This window comes from Tachyglossus aculeatus, chromosome X2, assembly GCF_015852505.1.
Source record: "Tachyglossus aculeatus isolate mTacAcu1 chromosome X2, mTacAcu1.pri, whole genome shotgun sequence".
In the NCBI taxonomy this organism is placed as follows: domain Eukaryota; kingdom Metazoa; phylum Chordata; class Mammalia; order Monotremata; family Tachyglossidae; genus Tachyglossus; species Tachyglossus aculeatus.
In genome coordinates this window covers 20,449,564-20,473,482 of record NC_052100.1, presented here as the reverse complement: position 1 = coordinate 20,473,482, position 23,919 = coordinate 20,449,564, and the positions used below count along the sequence as shown (strand labels likewise).

The 23,919-nt window shown below is 50.6% G+C and overlaps 1 protein-coding gene across 6 annotated transcripts in view; it reads left to right on the top strand.

Moving 5' to 3' along the window:
• The window catches only part of CACNA2D2 (calcium voltage-gated channel auxiliary subunit alpha2delta 2), a 579,266-nt gene that overhangs the window by 534,107 nt on the left and 21,240 nt on the right, over positions 1-23,919 (top strand). For all 6 annotated transcript variants that reach the window (XM_038770682.1, XM_038770688.1, XM_038770684.1 and 3 more), the window contains exons 9-21: positions 6,475-6,525; positions 7,031-7,130; positions 8,024-8,182; positions 9,896-10,003; positions 14,402-14,480; positions 15,291-15,340; positions 18,208-18,297; positions 19,435-19,506; positions 19,984-20,058; positions 20,499-20,573; positions 21,013-21,084; positions 21,394-21,465; positions 21,881-21,942. In XM_038770682.1, coding sequence (XP_038626610.1) covers positions 6,475-6,525; positions 7,031-7,130; positions 8,024-8,182; positions 9,896-10,003; positions 14,402-14,480; positions 15,291-15,340; positions 18,208-18,297; positions 19,435-19,506; positions 19,984-20,058; positions 20,499-20,573; positions 21,013-21,084; positions 21,394-21,465; positions 21,881-21,942 — 1,065 coding nt within the window. The remainder of the gene's footprint in view (positions 1-6,474; positions 6,526-7,030; positions 7,131-8,023; positions 8,183-9,895; positions 10,004-14,401; positions 14,481-15,290; positions 15,341-18,207; positions 18,298-19,434; positions 19,507-19,983; positions 20,059-20,498; positions 20,574-21,012; positions 21,085-21,393; positions 21,466-21,880; positions 21,943-23,919) is intronic.

Genomic DNA, 23,919 nt, shown 5'->3' with positions numbered 1-23,919 from the left:
TGGGATGTGTATGAGTGTATGTGATTGTGTGTCATTTGATTGTATTTTTTGAGCACTTACCATGTGTAAAGCACTGTACTAAGCACTTGGGAGTATATACTACAACAATAAAAAGACACATTCCCTTCCCGCAACAGCTTGCAGTCTAGAGGGGGGAGAGAGACATTAATAATATTTTAAAATTACAAATGTGTACATAAGTGTTGTGGGGCTCGAAGGGGGGAAGAACAGAGGGAGCAAGTCAGAGTGATGCAAAAGGGAGTGGGAGAAGAGGAAATGGGGGGGAGGTTTAGTGAGGGAAGGCCTCCTGGAGGAGATGTGTCTTCAATAAGGCTTGATTTCAATGCCCTCCTACTACATGGCTGCATCCCCTTTGACTGGCACTGGCAACTGGTTCCTGGTGAGGAACAGGGTGGCATCTCCAGCTTTGCAGCAGGCCCCAGAATTCATCACTACTTTCCCAGAAGTTGCTCACTCACCACCAGATGGGCACTTCATTCAATCGTATTTAATGAGCACTTACTGTGTGCAGAGCACTGTACTAAGCGCTTGAAAAAATAATGGTATTTGCTTTGCACATAGTAAGAGCTTAACACTGTTCTAAGCGCTTGGGGGATACAAGGTAATCAAGTTGTCCCACGTTGGGGCTCACAGTCTTAATCCCCATTTTACAGATGAGGGAACTGAGGCCCAGAGAAGTTAAGTGACTTGCCCAAAGTCACACAGCTGACAAATGGCGGAGCCAGGATTCAAACCCATGACCTCTGACTCCCAAGCCCGGGCTCTTTCCACTGAGCCACCCTGTTTCTCTTGGACTTGAACTGTGGGAAGCTGCCAGTCACTAAGGGAGAAGGAGAGATGACCCACTCTGCCTGGCTTGGCCCACTCACCACACAGAATTCAGAAAGCATAGGAGATGGAGGTTCCCCAACATGCTATCTGCTGGCCCTCATTCCCCACATCCTTCAGTGCGCATACACACACACACACACACACACACACACACACACACACACTCTCTCTCTCTCTCTCTCTCTCTCTCTCTCTCTCTCTCTCTCTATGGGGCAACACATACGTTATCCATAGGGTTGCCATTCATCCAGTCTATCTATGTATTTGTAGATATATAGATATATAGGTATTAAGCACTTACTGTGTGCTTACTTATGAGAAGCAGTGTGGCTTAGTGGAAAGAACACGGGCTTGGGAGTCAGAGGTCGTGGTTTCTGGGTTCTAATCCCGGCTCTGCCACTTATCAGCTGTGTGACTTTGGGCAAGTCACTTAACTTCTCTGAGCCTCAGTTACCTCATCTGTAAAATGGGGATTAAGGCTGTGAGCCCCACCTGGGACAACCTGATAACTTGTATCTATCCCAGCGCTTAGAACAGTGCTTGGCACAAAGTAAGCACTTAACAAATACCATCATTATTATTATGTGCCAAGCACTGTTCCAAGTGCAGGGATAGATACAAGGTAATCAGGTAGGCCACAGTCCCTGTCCCACATGGAGCTCATAGTCTTATCCCCATTTTACAGATGAGGTAACTGAAGCAAAGAGAAGTTAAGTGACGTGCCCTAGGTCACACAGCAGACATGTGGCGAGCTGTGATTGGAACCCACATCCTCTGACTTCCAGGCCTGTGCTCTTTCCACTAGACATTAGGCCAGTACTGCATTCAGTTGCTCAGTGCTCTGTCGGGTACTGATAAGGCACCGGTGACCTTTATGTCCAGTTTTACTTGAAGAGCTCAGCCTCTAGCCAGAGTCTTGTGGTTTGGAAATGGTGCCTGGGTGGGGAATGCCAAAGGCTCTGAGGGAGGCAGGGGTCGGGGGGTGGGGGGTCTCCCTGTAGAGAAGTTCTTCAGACTTTTGCAAAAGGTTCCAGACAGCAGCATTACATTACATTGTGCAGCCTCTGTAATCTATGTGATGTGTGTCTGATACTTTTGGGTCAGCAAAGGAGAGTCTGGTATCTGCTGGCAAACATAACCCACTTTTACACACATCTGTGTTCTGATATACACACACAAGCACACGTACACATGATTACCCACAAAGCTACACCTGAAGAACGAAAGCTACTCAAAAAGCAGAACCACCCAGTTCTAGTGTGTCACTTTACAGAGACTCCCATGTATCTCAGTAACATTGCCTCTCTAGTGCCAGAGTCAGGTAGGCCACCTACCCACCCAGCCCTGTACACCACAACTTCACAAGACCCACTTCTCCCACCCCATCGATGGGAAACCAGCCTGGCCCATCGTCCATCCACCATTTCAAGCCTGCCCCTTCTCCCCTCCTGGCAAATGGAGCTAACAGGAGGAGGGGGAAGATGGGGAGAAATGAGAGGTCCACGGGGGAGTTGGGAGGAGACAGGGCTGGGGGAGGTTTAAGATGGAAAGTGAGACTTGACTCAGGCCCCTACAAGAAGATCTTTCTTTTGGAAGGACAGAGGCCATACAGAAGGAATTCATTCTCTCCTATGCCTCTGCATTTCAAGATGGGACTTCATTTGCCATCCTCCCTTCTGCCTGGAAACCCCTCCACGCATGTCCTTTGAAAAGAATAATCTTGCAGGAGCCCGGGCTGGAGCTGCTAAAAATATCCTAATCAAGCCTGGACCCGTGGGAGCAGCAGGGGGTAGATAGCAGAACAGAGGGGATGTGAACAGTTGGCCTAATCATGAAGCTGGCTGTGGGCACAGAACACATTACGAAGAGGACTCCAGCACATCCTGCCCTGATTCTCATGGCTACTTGCAGGGGCCACACCTCTGCTCTCTAGCCACACAGCCAGAATGACACCAAGGTCTCCCCAGAATGCCCACCCTAGGGATATCTCCTACCGCCCCACCCAAATTGGGGCAACTACCTTGTCCATTACACCTCAGCCTCCAGGTCCATGCCATTCTGACACCTCACACTCCACCCCCCCTCAACATCAGGGCCACATTGATGCCATGCTGAAGGCCACTATAGAATTTCTTGGATCTGAGCAAGAGTAACTTGTGTCCTGAGACGGGAAACAGCAGTTGGGGTAGATGGGCGAGCTGTGCAGCGGTGGTGACCACAACTTGATAGAATTTCACATTTGTATGTTGGATTGAGGTTCCCGGCAAAGGTTTTCATAAAAACTGAAGGAATGTTCCTTCGTGGATAAACAATTGACTAAATGATAGGAGGCAATGGGTAGGGATTAGACCACACTTTTTAAGATGGAAAAGAGGAAATGGTGAGCTCCCTTCAAGACCCGTGTTCACACTTGGCTTTGTTTAACATCTTTGCGAAAGATCTGGTAGAGGGAGTGTGCAGTGAAATCTCCAGGTGTGCAGATGACACACTGCTCTTCCAGATGATGAAATGAAATGCCACACAGGTGAGGATAACCTCTTGGAAGACTCAGAAAACTGAGGGAGTGGCCTGAAAAATGGCAGATGAAATTGAATGTGAGCCCATATGTGGTGATGGGAGAGGGTCCGTGTCTAATTCCCACCTGCTTATTCTTTCCCGGTGCTTACTACAGTGTTCTGCATACAGTAGGTGCTTAATAAATGCTACTACTATTAATCCACCTGGGGAGAATTGAGCCCAATTATAACTACACAACGATAGGCTTGGAGAAATTATCCACAATTCACAACAGGATTTCAGAGTCATTGTTGGATGCTTTTTTAAAGCATTGGTCCAATGGGAGGTTTTACTTCCTATCTCCTTCCTGGTGGAGTCCAGCATATTCAGCTGATCTTCTTAGTCCAATGTGAGTTTGCCACTATAAAAAACCATGGTAGTGTCCCTCTTCAATACTTTGGCTGTTTCTAGTCACAACATAATAGAAAGGACATATTAGGGTTGGAGAAATCAATCAATGCAGATCAATCAATGGTATTTATTGAGCATTTACTGTGTACGGAGCACTGTACTAAGCACTCGAGAGAATACAATTCAACAGAGTTGGTAGGCATGTTCCTTGCCCACAAGGAGCTTACAGTGTAGAGAAAGTACAGAAAAGAGCACCCAAGATATTGAGGATGGAAAGACACTAGTTGAGAGGGGACATGATTGAAGTCTACAAAATCATGAGGAATTTACACAGGGACATAAGGGAAGCAGAGTGGCCTAGTGGAAAGAGCATAGGCCTGGGGTCAGAGGACCTGGGTTCTAATCTCAGCCCTACCACTTACCTGCTATGTGACCTTGGACAAGTCACTTCACTTCTCTGAGCCTCAGTTTCCTCATCAGTAAGATGGGTATTTAAAAACTCTTCTCCCTCCTATTTAGACTGTGACCCCTTGTGAAACAGGGACTGTGCCCAACATGATTATCTTGTATCTGCCCCAGCACTTAGTACAGTGCTTGGCACAGAGTAAGCTCTTAAAAAATACCACAAATAATAATAGTAATAATTCCGATAGTTGGGCAAGGCACTGTTCTAAGCGCTGGGGTGGATACAAGCAAATCGGGGTGGACATACTCCCTGTCCCATGTGGGGCTCACAATCTCAATCCCCATTTTACAGATCATCATCATCATCATCAATCGTATTTATTGAGCGCTTACTATGTGCAGAGCACTGTACTAAGCGCTTGGGAAGTACAAATTGGCAACATATAGAGACAGTCCCTACCCAACAGTGGGCTCACAGTCTAAAAGGGGGAGACAGAGACCAAACATACTAACAAAATAAAATAAATAGAATAGATATGTACAAATAAATTAAATAAATAGAGTAAAAAAATATGTACAAACATATATACATATATACAGGTGCTGTGGGGAAGGGAGGGAGGTAAGATGGGGGGATGGAGAGGGGGACGAGGGGGAGAGGAAGGAAGGGGCTCAGTCTGGGAAGGCCTCCTGTAGGAGGTGAGCTTTCAGCAGGGCCTTGAAGGGAGGAAGAGAGCTAGCTTGGCGGATAGGCAGAGGGAGGGCATTCCAGGCCCGGGGGATGACGTGGGCCGGGGGTCGATGGCGGGACAGGCGAGAGCGAGGTACGGTGAGGAGATCAGCGGTGGAGGAGCGGAGGGTGCGGACTGGGCTGTAGAAGGAGAGAAGGGAGGTGAGGTAGGAGGGGGCGAGGTGATGGAGAGCCTTGAAGCCCAGGGTGAGGAGTTTCTGCCTGATGCGCAGATTGATTGGTAGCCACTGGAGATTTTTGAGGAGGGGAGATGAGGTAACAGAGACGTGAAGTGACTTGCCCAAGGTCACACAGCAGACAAGTGGTGGAGTTGTTAACCCAGTGTTGTTGTTCAGCAAATCCCACAGCACCAGTGTGAGGGGGCATCCACTGAATCTTGAAGGCCGTGGGTCCAAGCCAAAGGAAACACTTCTTCACACAGCTGGAAGTGAACAGATAGAATTTGTGACCACCGAGAATTTATGCAGCTCCAAATATCAGTAGAATCAGAAGGGATTTAGATAAAGTCATGCATAAACTACCCATAATGAGTTATTGAGGGAAAAGTAAAGATGAAGAGGGCAGCGGGAAAGTTAGGGGTGGTAAATGGGACATCCCTAAACATTGTGATGGATGTCCAGGAAAGCAGCCATGGCACATTTCTTCCAAGCATCCTGTTGCCACTGCCTGAGACAAACTGGGTGGACCATTGGGCTGATCCAGTAATGCTTTTGCCGGTGACCTGGAAGCAGCACGGCCTAGTAGAAAAGACACAGGCCTGGGAGTCAGAGGACTTGAGTTCTAATCCTGACTCTGCTGTGTGACCTTGGGCAAATCACTTAACTTCCCTGTGCCTCAGTTCCTTCATCTGCAAAATGGGAATTCACTATCTGTTTTCCCTCCTACTTAGACTGTGAGCCTATGAAGCAGCATGAAGCAGCGTGGCTCAGTGGAAAGAGCACGGGATTTGGAGTCCGAGGTCAAGGGTTCATGTCCCGGCTCTGCCAATTGCCAGCTGTGTGACTTTGGGCAAGTCACTTCACTTCTCTGGGCCTCAGTTCCCTCATCTGTCAAATGGGGATGAAGACTGTGAACCCCCCATGGGACAACCTGATCACCTTGTAACCTCCCCAGCGCTTAGAACAGTGCTTTGCACACAGTAAGCGCTTAATAAGTGCTATTATTATTATTATTATTATTATTATTATGAGGGACCTGATTGTCTTGTATCTGCCCTAGCGCTTCGTATGGTGGTTAGCGTATAGTAAGCACTTAACAAATAGCACTATCATTATTATTATTGTTATTATGTTCTTCGGAGGAAGCCCCAGCTACCTGGGCAGCCTGTGCCAGGGCAAGGCTGGGGATGTCAGAAAGCCAGATGGTGAGCATGGGGAAAGACCAAAGAGTGGGGAGAGCCTCCTGATTCATTTTCTGGGGGCATCTCCAAACTCCACCCAGAGCCCTCTGCCTGCCTAGCTGCAGAGAAGGGCCAGGGGAAGGAAGATGGTAAATCCTTCCTCCAATCTCGCTTTGGAACCCTCCCCCTCTTTCTGACTTCTTGCTTTTCTCTTGGACAGGTACATCCAAGGAGCCTCATCCCCAAAGGACATGGTCATCATCGTGGACGTGTGAGTGCAGGAAATGGGGTAGCCATCCTGAGTTTTCCTAAGCCATCCAGGAAGAGGAAACAGCCTTTGGGTCAGGGAGGAAAATTCAAGTTTCTTTCTTTTGGCAGAGCAGTCCAAAATGATGACCGGAGTTTGGTGGCAGTAGGGTTTATCAGAAACCACAGTAGAGATTCTCTTGTAGTGCGGTCCAGCCTGTCTTTAAGGCTGGGGCATCTGGGTATGGCTGGGCCACTGGAAGTGCCAATTCCATGCCCAAGCTCCTGCGAAGCTGTTCACCAAAGCCTCTAGGGGCTCTAATGGTACCCCCCAGCCCGAGAGCTGGAAATGATTTAGGGATGGAAAATCTTTCTTCTCTGAGCTGTAGCCCACACCCATGCAGAGCGACCCTTGCGACCCGAGCCTGGGGTTTCCCTTTGGGGGCTGAGTGGCTGGAGCTGCTTTGGGTATCCAGAGTTGTCCTTGTGCTCTGCACCCCCTTTTCCCCTCTTCCCCCTCCCTCACCAAGGAGTGGGAGCGTGAGCGGCCTGACTCTGAAGCTAATGAAGACATCCGTCTGTGAGATGCTGGACACCCTCTCTGATGATGACTACGTCAATGTGGCTTCGGTTAGTGCCAGGGGATGGAACAGGGAAGAAAAGGAAATTGGGGGGCGGGCTGAATGGGATGTGGTATTAGGCTAACTATTAGCGTAAGTAAATAAGTAAAGCTCTTTGGTGTCTAGGTCCTGGACTGGGCCAGAACTGAGATCCAAACTCAGGGAGGAAGAGAACAACTGAAAGGGAGAAGAGATTGATTTAGGGGCAAGAGGACCCAGGTTTGAGGTGGGCCAGGGGGGTCCCTCAGCCACAGAGGGGACTCAGGCCAGACCTTAAGGATAGCGGAAGTAGGAGGGCAGCTGCCCCCCCCGCTGCCGGTTTCTGATAAGGCTGCCTTGTATTCTGATTACCTGAAGGGAAAATGAGATTTTTTTTCCTTCTGGTCCCAATTTCAGCAGAGAGAGAGTGAGAGAAAGTGCTTTAGATAAGCGCTGTAATCAGGGCAGGCAAACAGGAGAGTAGAGAGGGAGAGACTGAGAGAAAAGAGGAAAGGGGAGAGAAGTTGTGAGACAGGGCATGCTGCTTTCAGCCCTGCCTGCCCCTAGCTGTCCTTCCCTCCTCAATTCTCCTTCCTTTGGAATCTGTGGGATAAGCAGTGCCCTCAGGCCCTGTGTTTCCATTTGTCTTCCTTGATTGCTTGATTACGGAGGCCTAGCTCTGTGGGGACATTTTTGGGGAAACATGTTGGGGAGGGATGAGTTAGGAATGGCTCAACAGGCAATCAGTTGTACCATCTTGGGTCATGAACTGTCTGATCCAGGGAGTTGACTTCAGAGCCAGGTTCCTGTGCCTCTGCTTCCTTCTGCCTTTCTCTCATCCAGAGAGCTCGAGTTCCTCCCAACCCTGGAGCCCTAACTGCTTCTCTCTCCCCCTGCCCCTCTTTCCCTTGTGCGGCTCTCCAGTTCAACGAGAAGGCCCAGCCCGTGTCCTGCTTCAACCAGCTTGTGCAGGCCAACGTTCGCAACAAGAAGGTCTTCAAGGAGGCCGTACAGAACATGGTGGCCAAGGGGACCACGGGCTACAAGGCTGGCTTCGAATACGCCTTTGACCAGCTCCAGAATGTGAGTCCTGCTTGCTCCCTGATCTCTCCTGTCCCTCAGAGAAGGCCTTGTTCAACTGCAATCTCAGCATCAGTCCAGGCCTCACTACCGCTCTGGGCCGGGGGGAAGGGGGCGGTGCCATGGAAATTGCTTGCTGCCCCATTAACATATGATTGGTGGGTCCCTCAATTCTGCCTGCCCCCTGACTCTTTCAGGGGGCCTGTCTCCTTGAACACTGACTTTCCACCTCTTTCCTTCCTGGGTGCATGAGAACCTCTCCTCACTGCTGCTGAAATCAGCTTCAGCTGGTTTCCTGCAGGGTCTCTCCCCTTACTCCCTTGCCCAGTGTAACCCAAGGCAGTGCCCAGAACAGCCAGGGAGAACTATGGTCCCTCTGGGTCCCCTCCTTCCATCTTCTGACCCAGGAGGTTCATGAGAGGAGGAGTTAGGGACACTGGGGGATTTTTCAGAGCCTCGCTGATTCCCAGCTGCGGTTTTCTATCCATGGAGAAGGTGGCGGGGCCAGTGCGCACAGGCTGGCAGCAGCCGCAGCCGTGCGACGCCTTGAAAATCAAGATGAATAGTCCTATTAATCTCTGAACAGTAATAGCCACAACATAATTTCTATCCAGCCAATCCTCCACCCTCCCTGCTGCCCAACTCACCGGCACCACCTTCACCCCCGGAGAAATGGGCTGGGAAAATAGATTTTTCATCCCCAGCATCTTGGGCGGCAAGCTGGCCTGACTCTTAGCTCATGTGGGCAGGAAGCCAGAAACTTTCCTTGAGAAGCTGGGGCCCAAAAGCCCCTGCCTAGGTCATGGGGGACTTGTCCCGGTCCTTCACCGGAAGGAAAGGCATTTAGACATGGGCTGGGGACTTGCTTGTTGGGCCCAGGGGGAGACTGCAGTCTGCTAGCCCAAGTCCACATTCCTGAACCCTTCTGCTGTCTCGAGCCCATGCCAGTTAGGATGCTGACTGCGTCCTATAGAATCAAAAACGGCCAGCCAAGCAGCCATGGGCACACCAGTTCCCTCCCTCTGGTTCCAGGACTGCTCTGTTGAGGGTCCAGGGTGGCCTGGGCAGATCTCTCCTGGCCAGAAGACCCAGAGGACTGGTCAGCTATTGGCCTCACCTGGAGGGTCATGTCACTCTTCTATGGATCTCTACGGAGCTTCCCAGGCCCACAAAACAGCAACTCTAATCCCTGGGCCCAAGAAGAAAGGGAAAGGCCCAGAACCACCCCATCCTCCCCAGAGCCCTTGGCTGTAAGAAGGAGTTGTACTGGTCAGCAATCCTGATGCCCAGTCTTCATAGTAGCTGACTATTCTAAGGCAGTCCCAGCTAGCCTACTCTCCCCACACCCGCAACCCAATTCAAAGCAGTTTCTAAGAAACGGAAGCCTCTTCGGGCCCCATGAGAGGGAATTGGCTGCCAATTGATGTTTGTTGGCCATTTCTTGCCCCTGGTTGGGAAATGAAGAGGGCCTTCCTATGAGATTAAAGCCACTGTGGTGCCTGAGGAGGGAAGGCACAACAAATTGAGCAAGGGGTGGGAAGCACTGAGATCCTATCCCGGCCCAACTCTTGGAGATCTCCAACCCCCAGTCAGCATCCATGAAAGGAGGTGGACTGGAGAGAAGGGGGAAGCTTGCCCAGCCCATCTCTCCTGGCCTGGTGAGACCACAGTGCCGGAAACCCCACCCCAACCTACTGCCCCTTGTCCCCCGAACAGTCCAACATCACCCGGGCCAACTGCAACAAGATGATCATGATGTTCACGGACGGCGGAGAGGACCGTGTTCAGGACGTCTTCGAGAAGTACAACTGGCCCAACCGGACGGTGAGGTTGAGGGGCAGGGGGCAGGAGCACTGTGGCTAGGTGGATGGCACAAGTACCCACAACAGACTCTCCAAATTTTCGGGCAGGTTTAGGGAAGCACAGGGGTTTGTTTCAAGTTGCCCACCCCTACAAACTGGGTCAACTTATTTGTTAAGTGCTTACTATGTGCTAACACTGTACTAGATACAAGATAAGAAGGTCCCACATGGGGTTCACAGTCTAAGTAAGAGGGAGAACTGGTATTGAATTCCCATTTTACAGATGAGGGAATTGAGGCTCAGATAAGTTTAGTGACTTGCCCAAGGTCACACAGCAGGTACGTGGTGGGGTCAGGATTAGAACCCAGGTCCTCTGATTCCCAGGTCTGGGCCCTTTCCACTAAGGTCACACTGCTGCTCTGGAGTAGTAGCCTGGGCCCCATCAACTATCCTCGGGCCTCTCCTCACTGGCCCAGACAAGCAATCAGTCAGTAACATTTATTGGGCATTTTCTGGGAGCAGAGTACGGCATTAAGCACATGGTAGAGTACAACAGAAATGAGGATACATGAGCACACATCTAGAGAGGGAGACAAACAGTACAGTAAAGTACAGAGAAGAGAAAGTAATAGAGTACATAAGATATGTGCATAAGAGTTACAGAGTTTGTGAGTACTTAAGTGTTCAGGTGCATAAGGGTTACAGAGTTTGTGAGTACCTAAGTGTTCAGGTGTCATAGAAAGGCTGAAGTGGCAGTTGGGGGATAGAAAGTTGGGAGATTAGGAATCAATCAGGGAAGGCTTCCTGGAGAAAATGTGATTTCAAAAGGGATATGAAGACAGCAGTGGCCTGTCAGATGTGAAGGCAGAGGGAGTTCCAGGAAGGAGGTGTGAGCGAGAGATGGGCGATGGGAGAGGCAAGAATGAGGCACAAGGAGTAGCTTAACTGCAGAGGAATGAAGTGGTGAGCTGGGGTATAATGGAAAAAGAGAGTGGCTAAGTAGGAGGGAGAGAATTGATTCAGTCTGATGTAAACAGAAATGGGGAACCACTGGAAGTTCTTGAGGAGTGGGGAGATACGTGCAGAATGACATTTTGGAAAATGACCTGAGCGGGGAGTAAAGAATGGGCTGGAGAGGGGAGACACTAGAGACAGGAAAGTCAGAGAGGAATTTGTGATACAGTAGTTAAGGCAGGATATGACAATTGCCTGGACCAGCCTGGTGACAGTTTGGATGGAGAGGAAGTGTTGTGGAGGAAAAACAGACAGGATCTGGTGACAGCCTTAATATGGAGGTTAGAAAGAGGGAGGAGTCAAGGAAAATGCCAAGATTGAGTTCAGTCTGGGATGTGTTAAGCTTGAGATGATGTTGGGACATCCATGTAGAGATTGCCTGGAGGCAGAAGGAGATGTGAGATTGTACAGGAGAGAGGTCAGGGCTAGAGGGGTAGATTTGGGAGTCATCCACATAGAAATGGGAGTGGATAAGCTCCCCAAGGAAATGAGTGTAAAATGAAATAAAAAGGGGAAACGAGAACAGAATCTTGAGGGTCATCCACAGTAAGGAATGGGAGGCAGAAGAATAGGCAATGAAAGAGACTAAGAATGATCAGCCAAAGGAGAGGGGAGCAGGAGAGTTTAGGAGTCAGAAGAACCTGGGTTCTAATCCTGGCTCCAGCACTTGTTTGCTGTGTGACCTTGGGCAAGTCACTTAAGTTCTCTGTGCCTCAGTTACCTCATCTGTAAAATGGGAATTAAGACTGTGAGCCCCAAATGGGACAGGGATTGCATCCAATCCAATTTGCTTGTATCTACCCCAGCGTTTAGTACAGTGCCTGGCACATAATAAGCGCTTAACAAATACCACAGTTATTATTATTATTGTTCAATGAATTTGAACAGGAATGGGAGAATGGAATTGGCATGATAGCTGGATGGTACAGTGGAGTCCACAGGATTTCTTAAAATAAGGGAGATGTGGGCATGTTTGACGACTGAGGGGAAGGAGCCATCATAGAGTTAGCGATTGAAAATGGCAGGCACAGGGGCAAAATGGTTAGGTGCAAGTGTTTTTATTAGGTGCCAAGGGATGAGGTCAGAGACACAGGTGGAGGAGGATGATTGTAAGAGCATGCGGGAGATCTCTTGAGAGATGGTGAAAAGCATGAGAGTGGATGTGGTGGCAAAAAGGAACTGGGAGGAGATTTAGGGGAGCTCATAGTTTTGATTTTGTCGACAAAGTATGGTAGTTGGTGAGATCATCAGGGAAGAGGGATGGATGAGGTGGGGCACTGGGGGTTTCAGGAAGGAGTTAAAGTTCTGGATTGTTGGTGCCAGCAATGGGCATGGGAGTAGCTGAGAGAGGAGAAAAATGTTATGACTGGAAGAGAGCACAGCATAAGGTTGAATTTGAAGGCCTCAAAGTTGACTTGGTGCCTAGATTTCTGTCAACAGTACTCCACAGCATGAATGCAGGAGCAGACGAACCAAACTATGGAATTGATCCATGACAGGGGGGCACGGGAGATGAGTTCAATGGGGAGGGCAGAGTTGAGGATATGGATTTGTGTATCCAGAGAAGAGAAGTTGGGTGGAGAGTCCATTTGGGGCATGATGGCCTGGAAACAGAGAGGAGGGTGGGAAAGAAAGCGGAGGAGGTACTTGTAGTAAGAGTGGAATTTCAGAAATGGTGAGGGTAGAGATTGTTGAGTCATTAGTGATAGGAACCACCAGGTGTCAAGTTGGGAAGTGGCTGAAGTGGAACAGAGCAAGGTCGTCGACAGAGTTGAGGATTGAGAAGAAGTGGGCGGCTGGGAGATCATCAAGAATATCCACATGGATATTGATTTTCACAAGGATCAGGGTAGAAGGAACAGAGAGAAGGAAGGCATCAGACTTGCTCAGAAAATTTGAGGTGGGACCAACAGAGTGGTAGGTGACTCTATCAGTCAATCATATTTATTGAGCACTTACTGAGTGCAGAGCACTTTACTGAGTGCTTGGGAGAGTACAATATAACAGAGTTGGTAGGCACATTACTTGAGCACAAGGAGCTTACAGTCTAGAGGGATAACTAGCAATCATAGTGAGTGCTAGAGGCAGGTGGCGTGGGCTTCAGAAGAGGGGAAAGAGAGGGTTGGAGGGGGTGGAATGGTGCAAAATGACATGGGAAGACTGTAAGCTCATTGTCGGCAGGGAATGTGTGTGCTTATTGTTATATTGTACTCTCCCAAGCACTTAGTACGGTGCTTTGCACACAGTAAGTGTTCAATTAATACAATTGAATGGGAAGATGAGAAGCAGTCCAAACTTCCCACTCTTTCCTTGTGAGTCCAAGGGGGAAGTGGGAGTAGGTGAGGCCTCCTCAGGAGAGAACAACAGAGGCAACAGTGTCATCAGATGAAAGACGTATCTCCCCACTCCAATCCATACTGCTGTTTCCTGCAGGGATCATTTTCTTGTAGTGTCACTTGGCCCACATCTCTCCTTTTGTCAATACCCTCAACTGGCTTTCCAGATCCCTCTAAATCAAACTAAGACTCCTCACATTTGGCTTCAAGGCTCTCAACCAACTCGCCTAATCTTGCATAACTGCTCTCTTCCCCCATTACTCCCAAGTTCGCTGTCTTCATTCCTTACAAGCTAACCATCTAACTATCTCTATCTAAAGCCTTGATCTGGCCTTCATTTCCTCATCCACGTTGTCCCCCTCCTCAGAGCCTGTAACTCCCTCCACAAATCTGACCGACCATAGCACTTCCCATATTCAGTGCCCTCCTAAAATACAACCTCCTATAGCAAGCCTTCGCTGATTAGCTCCCAGGACCCAAGTCATCCAAACCCAGCAGCCATTTCCAGCACTGATGCCTGGCCTCATCCTGAGCACTCATCCTGAGCACTATGGATATGTGGGATTCGATTATACGTTCAGGCACTTCCTTTGATTATTCTACTTGTAAATAGTCTCATGTCTATCTCCCCTTTCAGAGGTTAAGCTCCGAATGGGCAGGGAACCTGCCTTGTACTTCTGTTGTTCTTTCCCAAGTGTTTACTCCAGGACACTGCCATTAATTACTACTAGATCTGGGTGACAGTGACTAGGATAGGAACAGGCCAACAGTGAAAGAGAGCTGGCCCATGATGCAGCAGGAGTTCCATGGGCCACATTATAGACTGGATTGTAGAGGGGAGACAGGAGAGGGGATGGCTCAGGGGATACGGTTAGATGGGGGTGAGCTGGCGGGGTGTGATGCAGGGGAAGGGAGGGTTTGGCCAAGGAGTGTTGAAAGAGGAGGACGTGTGGGAGAGGTCATGGTGAAGTCCTGCAGCTTCCAGTTCCTGGTCTCGTGTGGTGGGGGTTGGGGGGTGGTGCAGATGGGATGCTCTTCATATAAATCAACCCCTTCCTCGCTTCTCCCAGGTCCGTGTGTTCACGTTCTCTGTTGGACAGCACAACTATGATGTCACCCCCCTGCAGTGGATGGCCTGTGCCAACAAAGGTACCAACCCAGCCAATGGGAAATTAGAAACAATTAAACAGAATAGCCGCTCATGAATCTCGGGAACCCTGGACACCAGAGCTTACGTATGGAGGGTGAAGTCATTGGCGGGAAGGTTTGGGGAAAGGGGGATGTATAGGTGAGCCTGGAGTGGGGGAGGGGGTGGGGTAGTGTGTGTGGGGTGTGTGTGTGGGGTGTGTGTGTGTGTGTGTGTGTGTGTGTGTGTGTTCCTCTTAGATCTTGGGAAGGAGTGGAAATGATGATCTGGAGAAATGCAGACTGTGCATTTCTGTTGCCCATTTCTCCACCTGGTCCACATAAGCTGTCGCTGGGTTCCTCTGGTCCCTGCCCATTCTGGGGCACAGTCCAAAGACTAAGGATCCGGGTCCTACTTATGGATCCAGAGTCCTTGGTCCCCACCTGGCCCCACTCACATGACCCAGATTAGTCCCCTCGGAAGCAAGCTCCTCTTTGTGATGGTGTCTCTGTTGGGGTCCTGTGTTGGAGTGTGAAGAGCAGGGCTAGAGAACCTGTAGACTGTCAGCTGGGCTCCCATCTGGTTCTTTTGGCTCTGACCCCTTTCTTCTCTCCCTGTGGGCTTTCCTTCCACTCCCCCTGGCTTCCAGAGCTTAATATGAGAGTGGTGAGGCAGGTGCTGTTGTGGGTTAGCCTCTTGGCCTTCACCTACTAACCCATAGGGCAGAGCCTGGCAGGCCAAGGGTGATGTGCAAACAGAAGTTGAGAAGTGGAAGTGGTCTGGAGTTGTCTACATAGTCCCTCCCTCATGCTGGGATGCATTTCTCTCCTCAGGTTACTACTTTGAGATCCCCTCCATCGGGGCCATCCGAATCAACACCCAGGTGAGCAAAGACCCATCTGTCTCCATTCTACTGCTCCCAACCCACAAAGCGTTTGCTTTCCCAGCCTTCCTTCTCCCCAACAGGAAGAAAAGAGTCAGAACCTTGGGAGTCCAGGAAAGAGAGCTTAGGCAGATATGAGCTTGATTATTTCTTGGGCCTCTAGTCCTGTGCTCCTTAGACCCAGATTTCCTTGATCTCCAAGACATGGAGTGACTTCCTAACCCCTTCAGCTCTCCCTATGGGCTCTTGGGACCAGGTTTTCCATCCCTCTCTCATGGTTCACTTTCTCCGGTGGCTTTACAAGGACACACCTGTGAAGACCTTCTCGGCTGAGGTATCCAAGCTCATCAGAGAAAGTGAGAGAGCACAAAAGCAGGAAGCCAACCCCAACAGCAATGCCAATAAGGTTGTGAGCCACCTTTCCTCTAGGCCAAGCTCCTCAGCCGATGTGACTGTGTTTAAAGCCACTGGCAAATGGAGAGTGGAAATGTGGGGGGGAAGGGGGAAGGAATGTTTAAATGGCTAATGATGAGACTTTGTGCTTTAATCAGTGTTGAGGGAAGCGAGTAGAGTCAGCCAATCTATCAAACTATTAACAGTGACGAAAGGAGAGAGAGAGAGAGCTGGGGATGAGTTATTAACAGTCCTGAAAATGAGGCAGGGAGTCAGAGCTTATAGCTTTCCATTCAAATTAAGGCTGATTCTTCAAGCTGGAGCATTGGAAAGGAGAGACAAACAGATGCAGAGAAATATACAGAGTCAAGTAGAGAACTAGAACAGGAAGGGGAGACCATCCCTCAACTTTGGGCGTACCACTCTCCTCCAAAAGAAGAAGCTTGGCTCTCATTTGAAGGTTCAGGTTTTTCTGTCTCTCCTCTTTCTGGTGATACCCCCAAAGATCCTTCACTTCTTATGATGGGGATTCTGCCTTCGCTGGACACACAGGACTCTGGCCTGGGCTCAATCTTCTTGACTGGGGTCTGGGTTCAGAGCTTGGACCCCGTCCCCCAGGGATAACACCACCTAATAACAAAAACTCTAAGATGATTTTCTGAGCTTCTGGCCCACCAGGGACCTACTATGCTGGTTCTAGGCCCGCCCCTTGCCGGCTCGTTCCCTGGAATCTCAATACGATTTGAGGATGGAGAGAATTTAGGAATCTGGGCATCTGATATTTGCTCCACCCTCAGCCCCACAGTACTTATGAATATATATCTATAAATCATATATTATAAATATCATATATTATTCCCGGCTCCACCAGTTGTCAGCTGTGTGACCTTGGGCAAGTCACTTGACTTCTCTGTGCCTCAGTTACCTCATCTGGAAAATGGGGATGAAGACTGTGAGCCCCCCGTGGGACAACCTGATCGCCTTGTAACCTCCCCAGCGCTTAGAACAGTGCTTTGCACATAGTAAGCACTTAACAAATGCCATCATTATTATTATTAAATTATTTACATTAATGTCTACCTCTGGACTGTAACTCGCTGTGGGCAGGGAATGTGTCCGCCAACTCTGTTGTACTCTTCCAAGCACTTAGTACAGTACACAGTAAGCACTCAATAAATACCACCGATGATGATGATGATGATGATGATGATGATGATGATGATGAATGTCCCTGTCTACCCAAAGGCTGCAATCTTTTGGGCTGAACAGCTCCTTTTTAATGGGCCTGGAGCGCCCCCTGGTGGAAAGACTGCGCTAGGACTGACCACAGAGGAAAAGCGCTCCAGGAAAGTGATGTCTGTCCAGGCCCCGTCCCCAGCCCAGAGCCGATATTTCAGGGAGAGAGAGCAGCATCAGCTCTGTCCCTCCTCCTCCTTCTCCTCCTCCTCGCCCAGGGCTACTTTAAAGCAGGGAGTGACAATGAGTATTCTTCCTCCTCCCTAAGGCAGAGTTTGGACCGATTGGGCGGGTTGTGAAACGGACATATGCGTACCCATGTACACACTCACACACACACCAATCCCTCAGAGTTAGCAACATCAGTGAAAGACCAATATGAAACAGAAAACCTAGTTGTTCTAGCAGTTCCTCTTTCTTCCTCTGTGCCACTCTCCCCAGCTCCTGACTCTAGGATTGTTTCCAAGAGCCCTGGCTTCTGCCTACCCTCATATACACCCACCACCAATCAATCAATTGTATGTATTGAGCGCTTACTGTATTCAGAGCATTGTACTACATCCTTGGGAGAGTACAGTACAGCGGAGTTGGTAGTCACATTCCCTGCCCACAACGAGCTTACAGTCTAGAGGGGGAGACCGACTTTGATAGAAGTAAATTATGGATATGTACATAAGTACTGTTGGGCTGAAGGAGGGGTGAATTTTCCATTTTTACCAACCTTCCCCAGAGGCTGGAAGATGAAGTCTTGGCATGAGCGCCCCCCCCGCCCCCATGAGAAGTTTTTGAGGCGAACAAGAGTCTCCTGGGCAGAGGGCTGAGAGCAGAATGGGTCCTGCCAGATGAGGAGAAAAAAAATCACTCCCCTAGGAAGAAAGACTCTCTTGCTTCCTGGCCCCAGGTGGGGCAGATTGTTTTAAAAAGACTCAGATACTTGTCCCTCCCTCTGCCATGAAGAACGTAAGTGCCCCATCGCCACAGACTGAGGCAGAGCCACGGAGGGAATAGGGGCAATGGGCCAGTCCACCGAGAAGCAGAATGGAGAAGGGCCCTGATTGAGATCTGAGGTCCAAGGTCAGGGACTCCCAGGCGGGCATCTGTGCAACACCACAGGCTTCCCACTAGGATCCCGGGAAGTCTTTTGTAGTGTGCACTGAAGAGCAAATTCTGGAATATGCACCCACTGACGAGTGAGAACCGCTGGCTCTGCCTCCAGCCTTACCATCCTTCCCCTACAGGAATATCTTGATGTGCTGGGCAGGCCCATGGTTCTAGCGGGGAATGAGGCCAAGCAGGTACAATGGACCAACGTCTACCAGGATGCATTGGTAAGAGGACCTGGGCCCTGGGTCCACCTTTCTCTCCACCCCTGCAGTCCCCCGGGTTCAAGTCTCAGCTCGGCCAGCGTCACTTAATCACTCTGTGCCTCAGTTTCCTCATCTGCGAAATGGGGATTAAATATCTGTTCTCCTTCCCCCTTAGACTGTGAGCTTCATGTGGAACAGGGACGGTTTCTGATTTGGTTGTCTTGTATCTACCTGGGCACTTGTCACCTAATAAGAGTGTAACAAACGCCATCATTATTATTTACCCCTTTCACACCTTTTAGAAGAAATCTGGGATCAGGAATTGGTTGGAGGTGATGCCAGGGCCAGAGAATAATAATAATAATAATAATAATAACAATAATAGCGTTTGTTAAGCACTTATTATGTGCCAGGCACTGTACTAAGCGCAGGGGTGGATACAAGCAAATCGGGTTAGATACTGTCCTTGTGCCCCCCCGCCCCCTCGGAGCTCACAGTCTCAATCCCCATTTTACAGATGAGGTTACTGAGGCACAGAGAAGTGAAGTGAGTTGCCCAAGTTGGTGGTGGAATCGGGATTAGAACCCATTATCTTCTGACTCCTAGGCCAGTGCCCTATTCGCTATGCCATGCTGCTTCACAAAGGGAGCCAGGCCAAACCAGGGCAAGAGGCCACCTGCTCAATGATAGGGGCTGAACTGGTTAGTCCTGAAAATTCCCTGCCCTGTCCAAGGATGGAACAGTGCCCTGGGCACAAGGGAGACAAAAGAGCCCCAAGGAGCCACCGCAGTAGCAATGATAATAATCATGGTATTTGTTAAGCGCTTACTATGTGCCAAGCATTGTAATAAGACACCCTATGCAGAGGACCCAGTTGCCACACAGGCTTTGGGGATGCTGCTTGATCAATGAGGGTGCAGGGGTAATCTCCTGGATCTCAGCCCCATCCAAGGATGGGGTATGAGCAAACATGGTCCCCAGGATGACATGGGCAATTTGTACTTCCCAAGCGCTTAGTACAGTGCTCTGCACATAGTAAGCGCTCAATAAATACGATTGATTGATTGATTGATGGGCAGAAAGGCACTTTGGGACCGAGGTGCTCTCCAGCCAGATTTGACCACACTGATGTCAGCACTTACCTCCTTCTCTCCACAGGGTCTGGGGCTGGTGGTGACAGGAACCCTGCCAGTGTTCAACCTAACCCAAGATGGCAGCGGGGAGAGGAAGGTCTGGCCATCAAGGCAACAGTTTCCATTCCCCCTTCAGGGCGTGCACGTGGGTGGGAGGGAGGGAGGAGCTTGGTTGGGAGGGAAGGCGTCAGTGTTCTGGACTGCATCTCAGGAGATGAGGAGACGGTGAGGCAACCTCTCCCCTTCCTGTCCCCCATGTTGGGCACTTAGGTCTGGGACTCCCACCGGTTCTCTTCTCTGCTCCCAGTCCCTGCTTCACCCACTACCCATGAAGTAGGGCAGGCAAATTCTCCCTCTGTTAGCTTGAGGCCCCCGAAAGGCCAGAGTCCCAGCCTAGGACACTCCATTGTTTGGCTGGACATGAGATCCAGATGTCCTGATCCCAGAGCCTTAGTATGACCCGTAACCCAAGGGTGACATGGTGGCAAGACAGGCCCACGTCCTCCACAGCCCTGCCTAGGCCCCGGGCTCTCTCCACTGGGCCTCTTTCACCTGCCTCCTGTGTCTCCCCTAGAACCAGCTCATCTTAGGTGTGATGGGCATTGATGTGGCTTTGAACGACATCAAGAAGCTGACTCCAAGCTATAATGTGAGTGTGGAGCCCCACCCTCCCGCCTGCTTGCCCAAACCTTTCCCTTCCCAATTCTCCCCCCTCAGAGTTTCCTCCTTACCCTAGCCCTCTTGCATGAAAGTGGATCTCAGTTCATTCCCTCCCCCAAAGCTGGACAGGCTCGGGCCTCCCTTCCCTGCCGGCCCAGAACTCTAGGAACTACCCTGGACCGGTGACCCAGATGGCACCTGCATCCCCTAACCCCTCCGCAACCCATGGAGATCACCATTCTTGGGCATCACAGATTTCTGCCAGGCCAGGAGGTGCAGATGGCATGACTTTCATACAACTCAGGGCCTATCCGGCTGGAAAGCTGGTGCCCAGACCGAAGGAGTCAGTAGTTCCCTGGGCACTGACTCCCTTGGTACTGTGTCCCTCCTCCTGACTCCCTCCTTCCCACCCCCACCATCTTCTCACAGCTGGGAGCCAATGGCTACGTGTTCTCCATTGACCTCAATGGCTACGTTCTCCTACACCCCAACCTGCAACCCCAGGTAAGTGTCATTGCCTAGCCCCTGCTCCTGGCTCTCAGATCTGCCCCACTGCTCAGGTCCTCCCAGAGGGAAGAAGTCCAGTGCCAACCAGTGTCCGTCCAACCGGAGGGCTCTGTGGATGATAGAATGCCACTGGAGGGGAGAATGCAGGATCCTCCAAAGGCTCTAGCACTGGACTGAGCACTTGGGAGAGTACAATATAACAAAAACCAAACACATCCCCTGCCCACAACGAGCTTACAGTCAGAAAATGGGAAAGCCTTGGAGACATTCTGTAGGGGTCTGGAGTAGAGCCGCATCAGCCTAGACCTCTGCAGAGGGTGAAGGGGCCAGGAAGGATGGAGGAGATTCCTGCCCCCCATCCTCCCAGTTGAATCTCATTCAGGACCCAGCTTTCCTGAGCCAGTTGGCCCCTCTGTCTCCCGCTCTGTCCCTTCAGATTATCAATTTCCGGGAACCAGTGACCCTGGACTTTTTGGATGCGGAACTGGAGGATGAGAATAAAGAGGAGGTGAGGAGAGGCATCCTGGAGGCAGGAGAAGGAGGTAGGGGTGGGAGATGGGCAAGAAAAATGGTCTCTCTCCACCAGAACAGTACTCTGTAATTGCTTGATTCCCCCTTCTGGCTGGGCTGAGCCTGCCAGATGGCCACTGGAAATACAGCCTTGGTAGTCCTGAAAAGGGGCCATTGAGGCCCTCCATTCTGCCAGGCCTGGTCCCCAGCCTCCTGTCCCCATCCCCCTCACCTCTCTGTACCAACCTTGCTGTGGCTAACCCCACCCCCTGCACCGACTCAGCCCTCCCACCCCCCTCTTCTCCAGATCCGGAGAAGCATGATCGATGGGAACGAGGGACACAGACAAGTCAAGACGCTGATCAAATCCCTGGATGAGGTGAGGCTGACACCGAGGATGGGTAGGAAACAGAGTAGCCGAAAGCTCCCGCGGACCCCAAGGGAGAGATCACAACCCAGCCAGGAGTGCAGTTCTGTTGGTTGGGTTTGGGGTGTGTAGGTGCGGTAGAGCCCATCGAAAGAATCACGCTCTTACATTACATTTCTAAAGCTCTAATTTGTCTCATTGGTCTCCTGTACCAGATTCTAGCCCTGTCGGGCTTCTCCAGCTAACAACTCTCCCTCAGTCAGTGCCCCCGGTGCCAAATCTCTCGGTTGCTCTGCTCCTTTAGAGCCAGGAATGCAGTGAGATGGCTAGAGGCCCCTGATGGTGCTTACAACTGTCTACCTCTTTGCCTGGGGCTTACAAAGGTCCATTTCCCTCCTCCCTGACTCTTTATATCCCCTTTCCCCAGCGGTACATTGATGAAGTGATCCGGAACTACACCTGGGCCCCCATCAAGAGTACTAACTACAGGTGAGGAGGGCTGAGTTGGGGAGACAGGTCAGGATGTGGTTCCCAGCCCACAGATCCCTACAAGTTGAAGGTAGTGGAGATGGTGGGAGGTGGTCCCATCCCTACCATGTTTGGGTTTGTTTTTCCTGATACCTCTCTAGATTTGTCTCCTTGTTCTCCCCCTCCCACTTCCCAATTCCTTTCTTCCACCATCTTCTCCCCAAGCCCCCTATGGTGGGGTAGCCAGAGTCAGCCCCGGGATCTCAATCAATCCATCAATCACTGTGTGCAGAGCACTGTACTAAGTGCTTGACATTTGAATGGCTGAGCTGGGACTTCAGCCTTTAAGGGGAGTTAGAGCTGCATCATCGCTTCCCATAGCAACATGGAGAAGCAGCGTGGCTTAGTGGAAAGAGCACAGGCTTGGGAGTCAGAGGTCATCATCATCATCATCAATCATATTTATTGAGCGCTTACTGTGTGCAGAGCACTGTACTAAGCGCTTGGGAAGTACAAGTTGGCAACATATAGAGACAGTCCCTACCCAACAGTGGGCTCACAGTCTAAAAGGGGGAGACAGAGAACAAAACTAAACATACTAACAAAATAAAATAAATAGAATAGATATGTACAAGTAAAATAGAGTAATATATATGTACAAACATATATACATATATACAGGTGCTGTGGGGAAGAGAAGGAGGTAAGATGGGGGGGGGTGGAGAGGGGGACGAGGGGGAGAGGAAGGAAGGGGCTCAGTCTGGGAAGGCCTCCTGGGGGAGGTGAGCTCTCAGTAGGGCCTTGAAGGGAGGAAGAGAGCTAGCTTGGCGGATGGGCAGAGGGAGGGCATTCCAGGCCCGGGGGATGACGTGGGCCGGGGGTCGATGGCGGGACAGGCGAGAACGAGGTACGGTGAGGAGATTAGCAGCAGAGGAGCGGAGGGTGCTGGGTGGGCTGTAGAAGGAGAGAAGGGAAGTGAGGTAGGAGGGGGCGAGGTGATGGAGAGCCTTGAAGCCGAGGGTGAGGAGTTTCTGCCTGATGCGCAGATTGATTGGTAGCCACTGGAGATTTTTGAGGAGGGGCGTAACATGCCCAGAGCGTTTCTGGACAAAGATAATCCAGGCAGCAGCATGAAGTATGGATTGAAGTGGGGAGAGACACGAGGATGGGAGATCAGAGAGAAGGCTGATGCAGTAGTCCAGACGGGATAGGATGAGAGCTTGAACGAGCAGGGTAGCGGTATGGATGGAGAGGAAAGGGCGGATCTTGGCAATGTTGCGGAGCTGAGACCGGCAGGTTTTGGTGACGGCTTGGATGTGAGGGGTGAATGAGAGAGTGGAGTCAAGGATGACACCAAGTTTGCGGGCCTGTGAGACGGGAAGGATGGTAGTGCCGTCAACAGAGATGGGAAAGTCAGGGAGAGGACAAGGTTTGGGAGGGAAGACAAGGAGTTCAGTCTTTGACATGTTGAGCTTTAGGTGGCGGGCAGACATCCAGATGGAGATGTCCTGAAGGCAGGAGGAGATGCGAGCCTGGAGAGAGGGGGAGAGAGCAGGGGCAGAGATGTAGATCTGGGTGTCATCAGCGTAGAGATGATAGTTGATGCCGTGGGAGCGAATGAGGTCACCAAGGGAGTGCGTGTAGATCGAGAACAGAAGGGGACCAAGCACTGAACCTTGGGGAACCCCCACAGTAAGAGGATGGGAGGGGGAGGAGGAGCCTGCAAAAGAGACTGAGAATGAACGACTGGAGAGATAAGAGGAGAACCAGGAGAGGACGGAGTCTGTGAAGCCAAAGTTGGCTAGCATGTTGAGGAGAAGGGGGTGGGTTCTAATCCCAGCTCTGCCACTTGTCAGCTGTGTGACTTTGGGCAAGTCACTTAACTTCTCTGGGCCTCAGTTGCGTCATCTGTAAAATGGGGATTAAGGCTCTGAGCCCCCCAAGGGACAACCTGATAACCTTGTATCTACCCCAGCACTTAGAAGAATGCTTGGCACA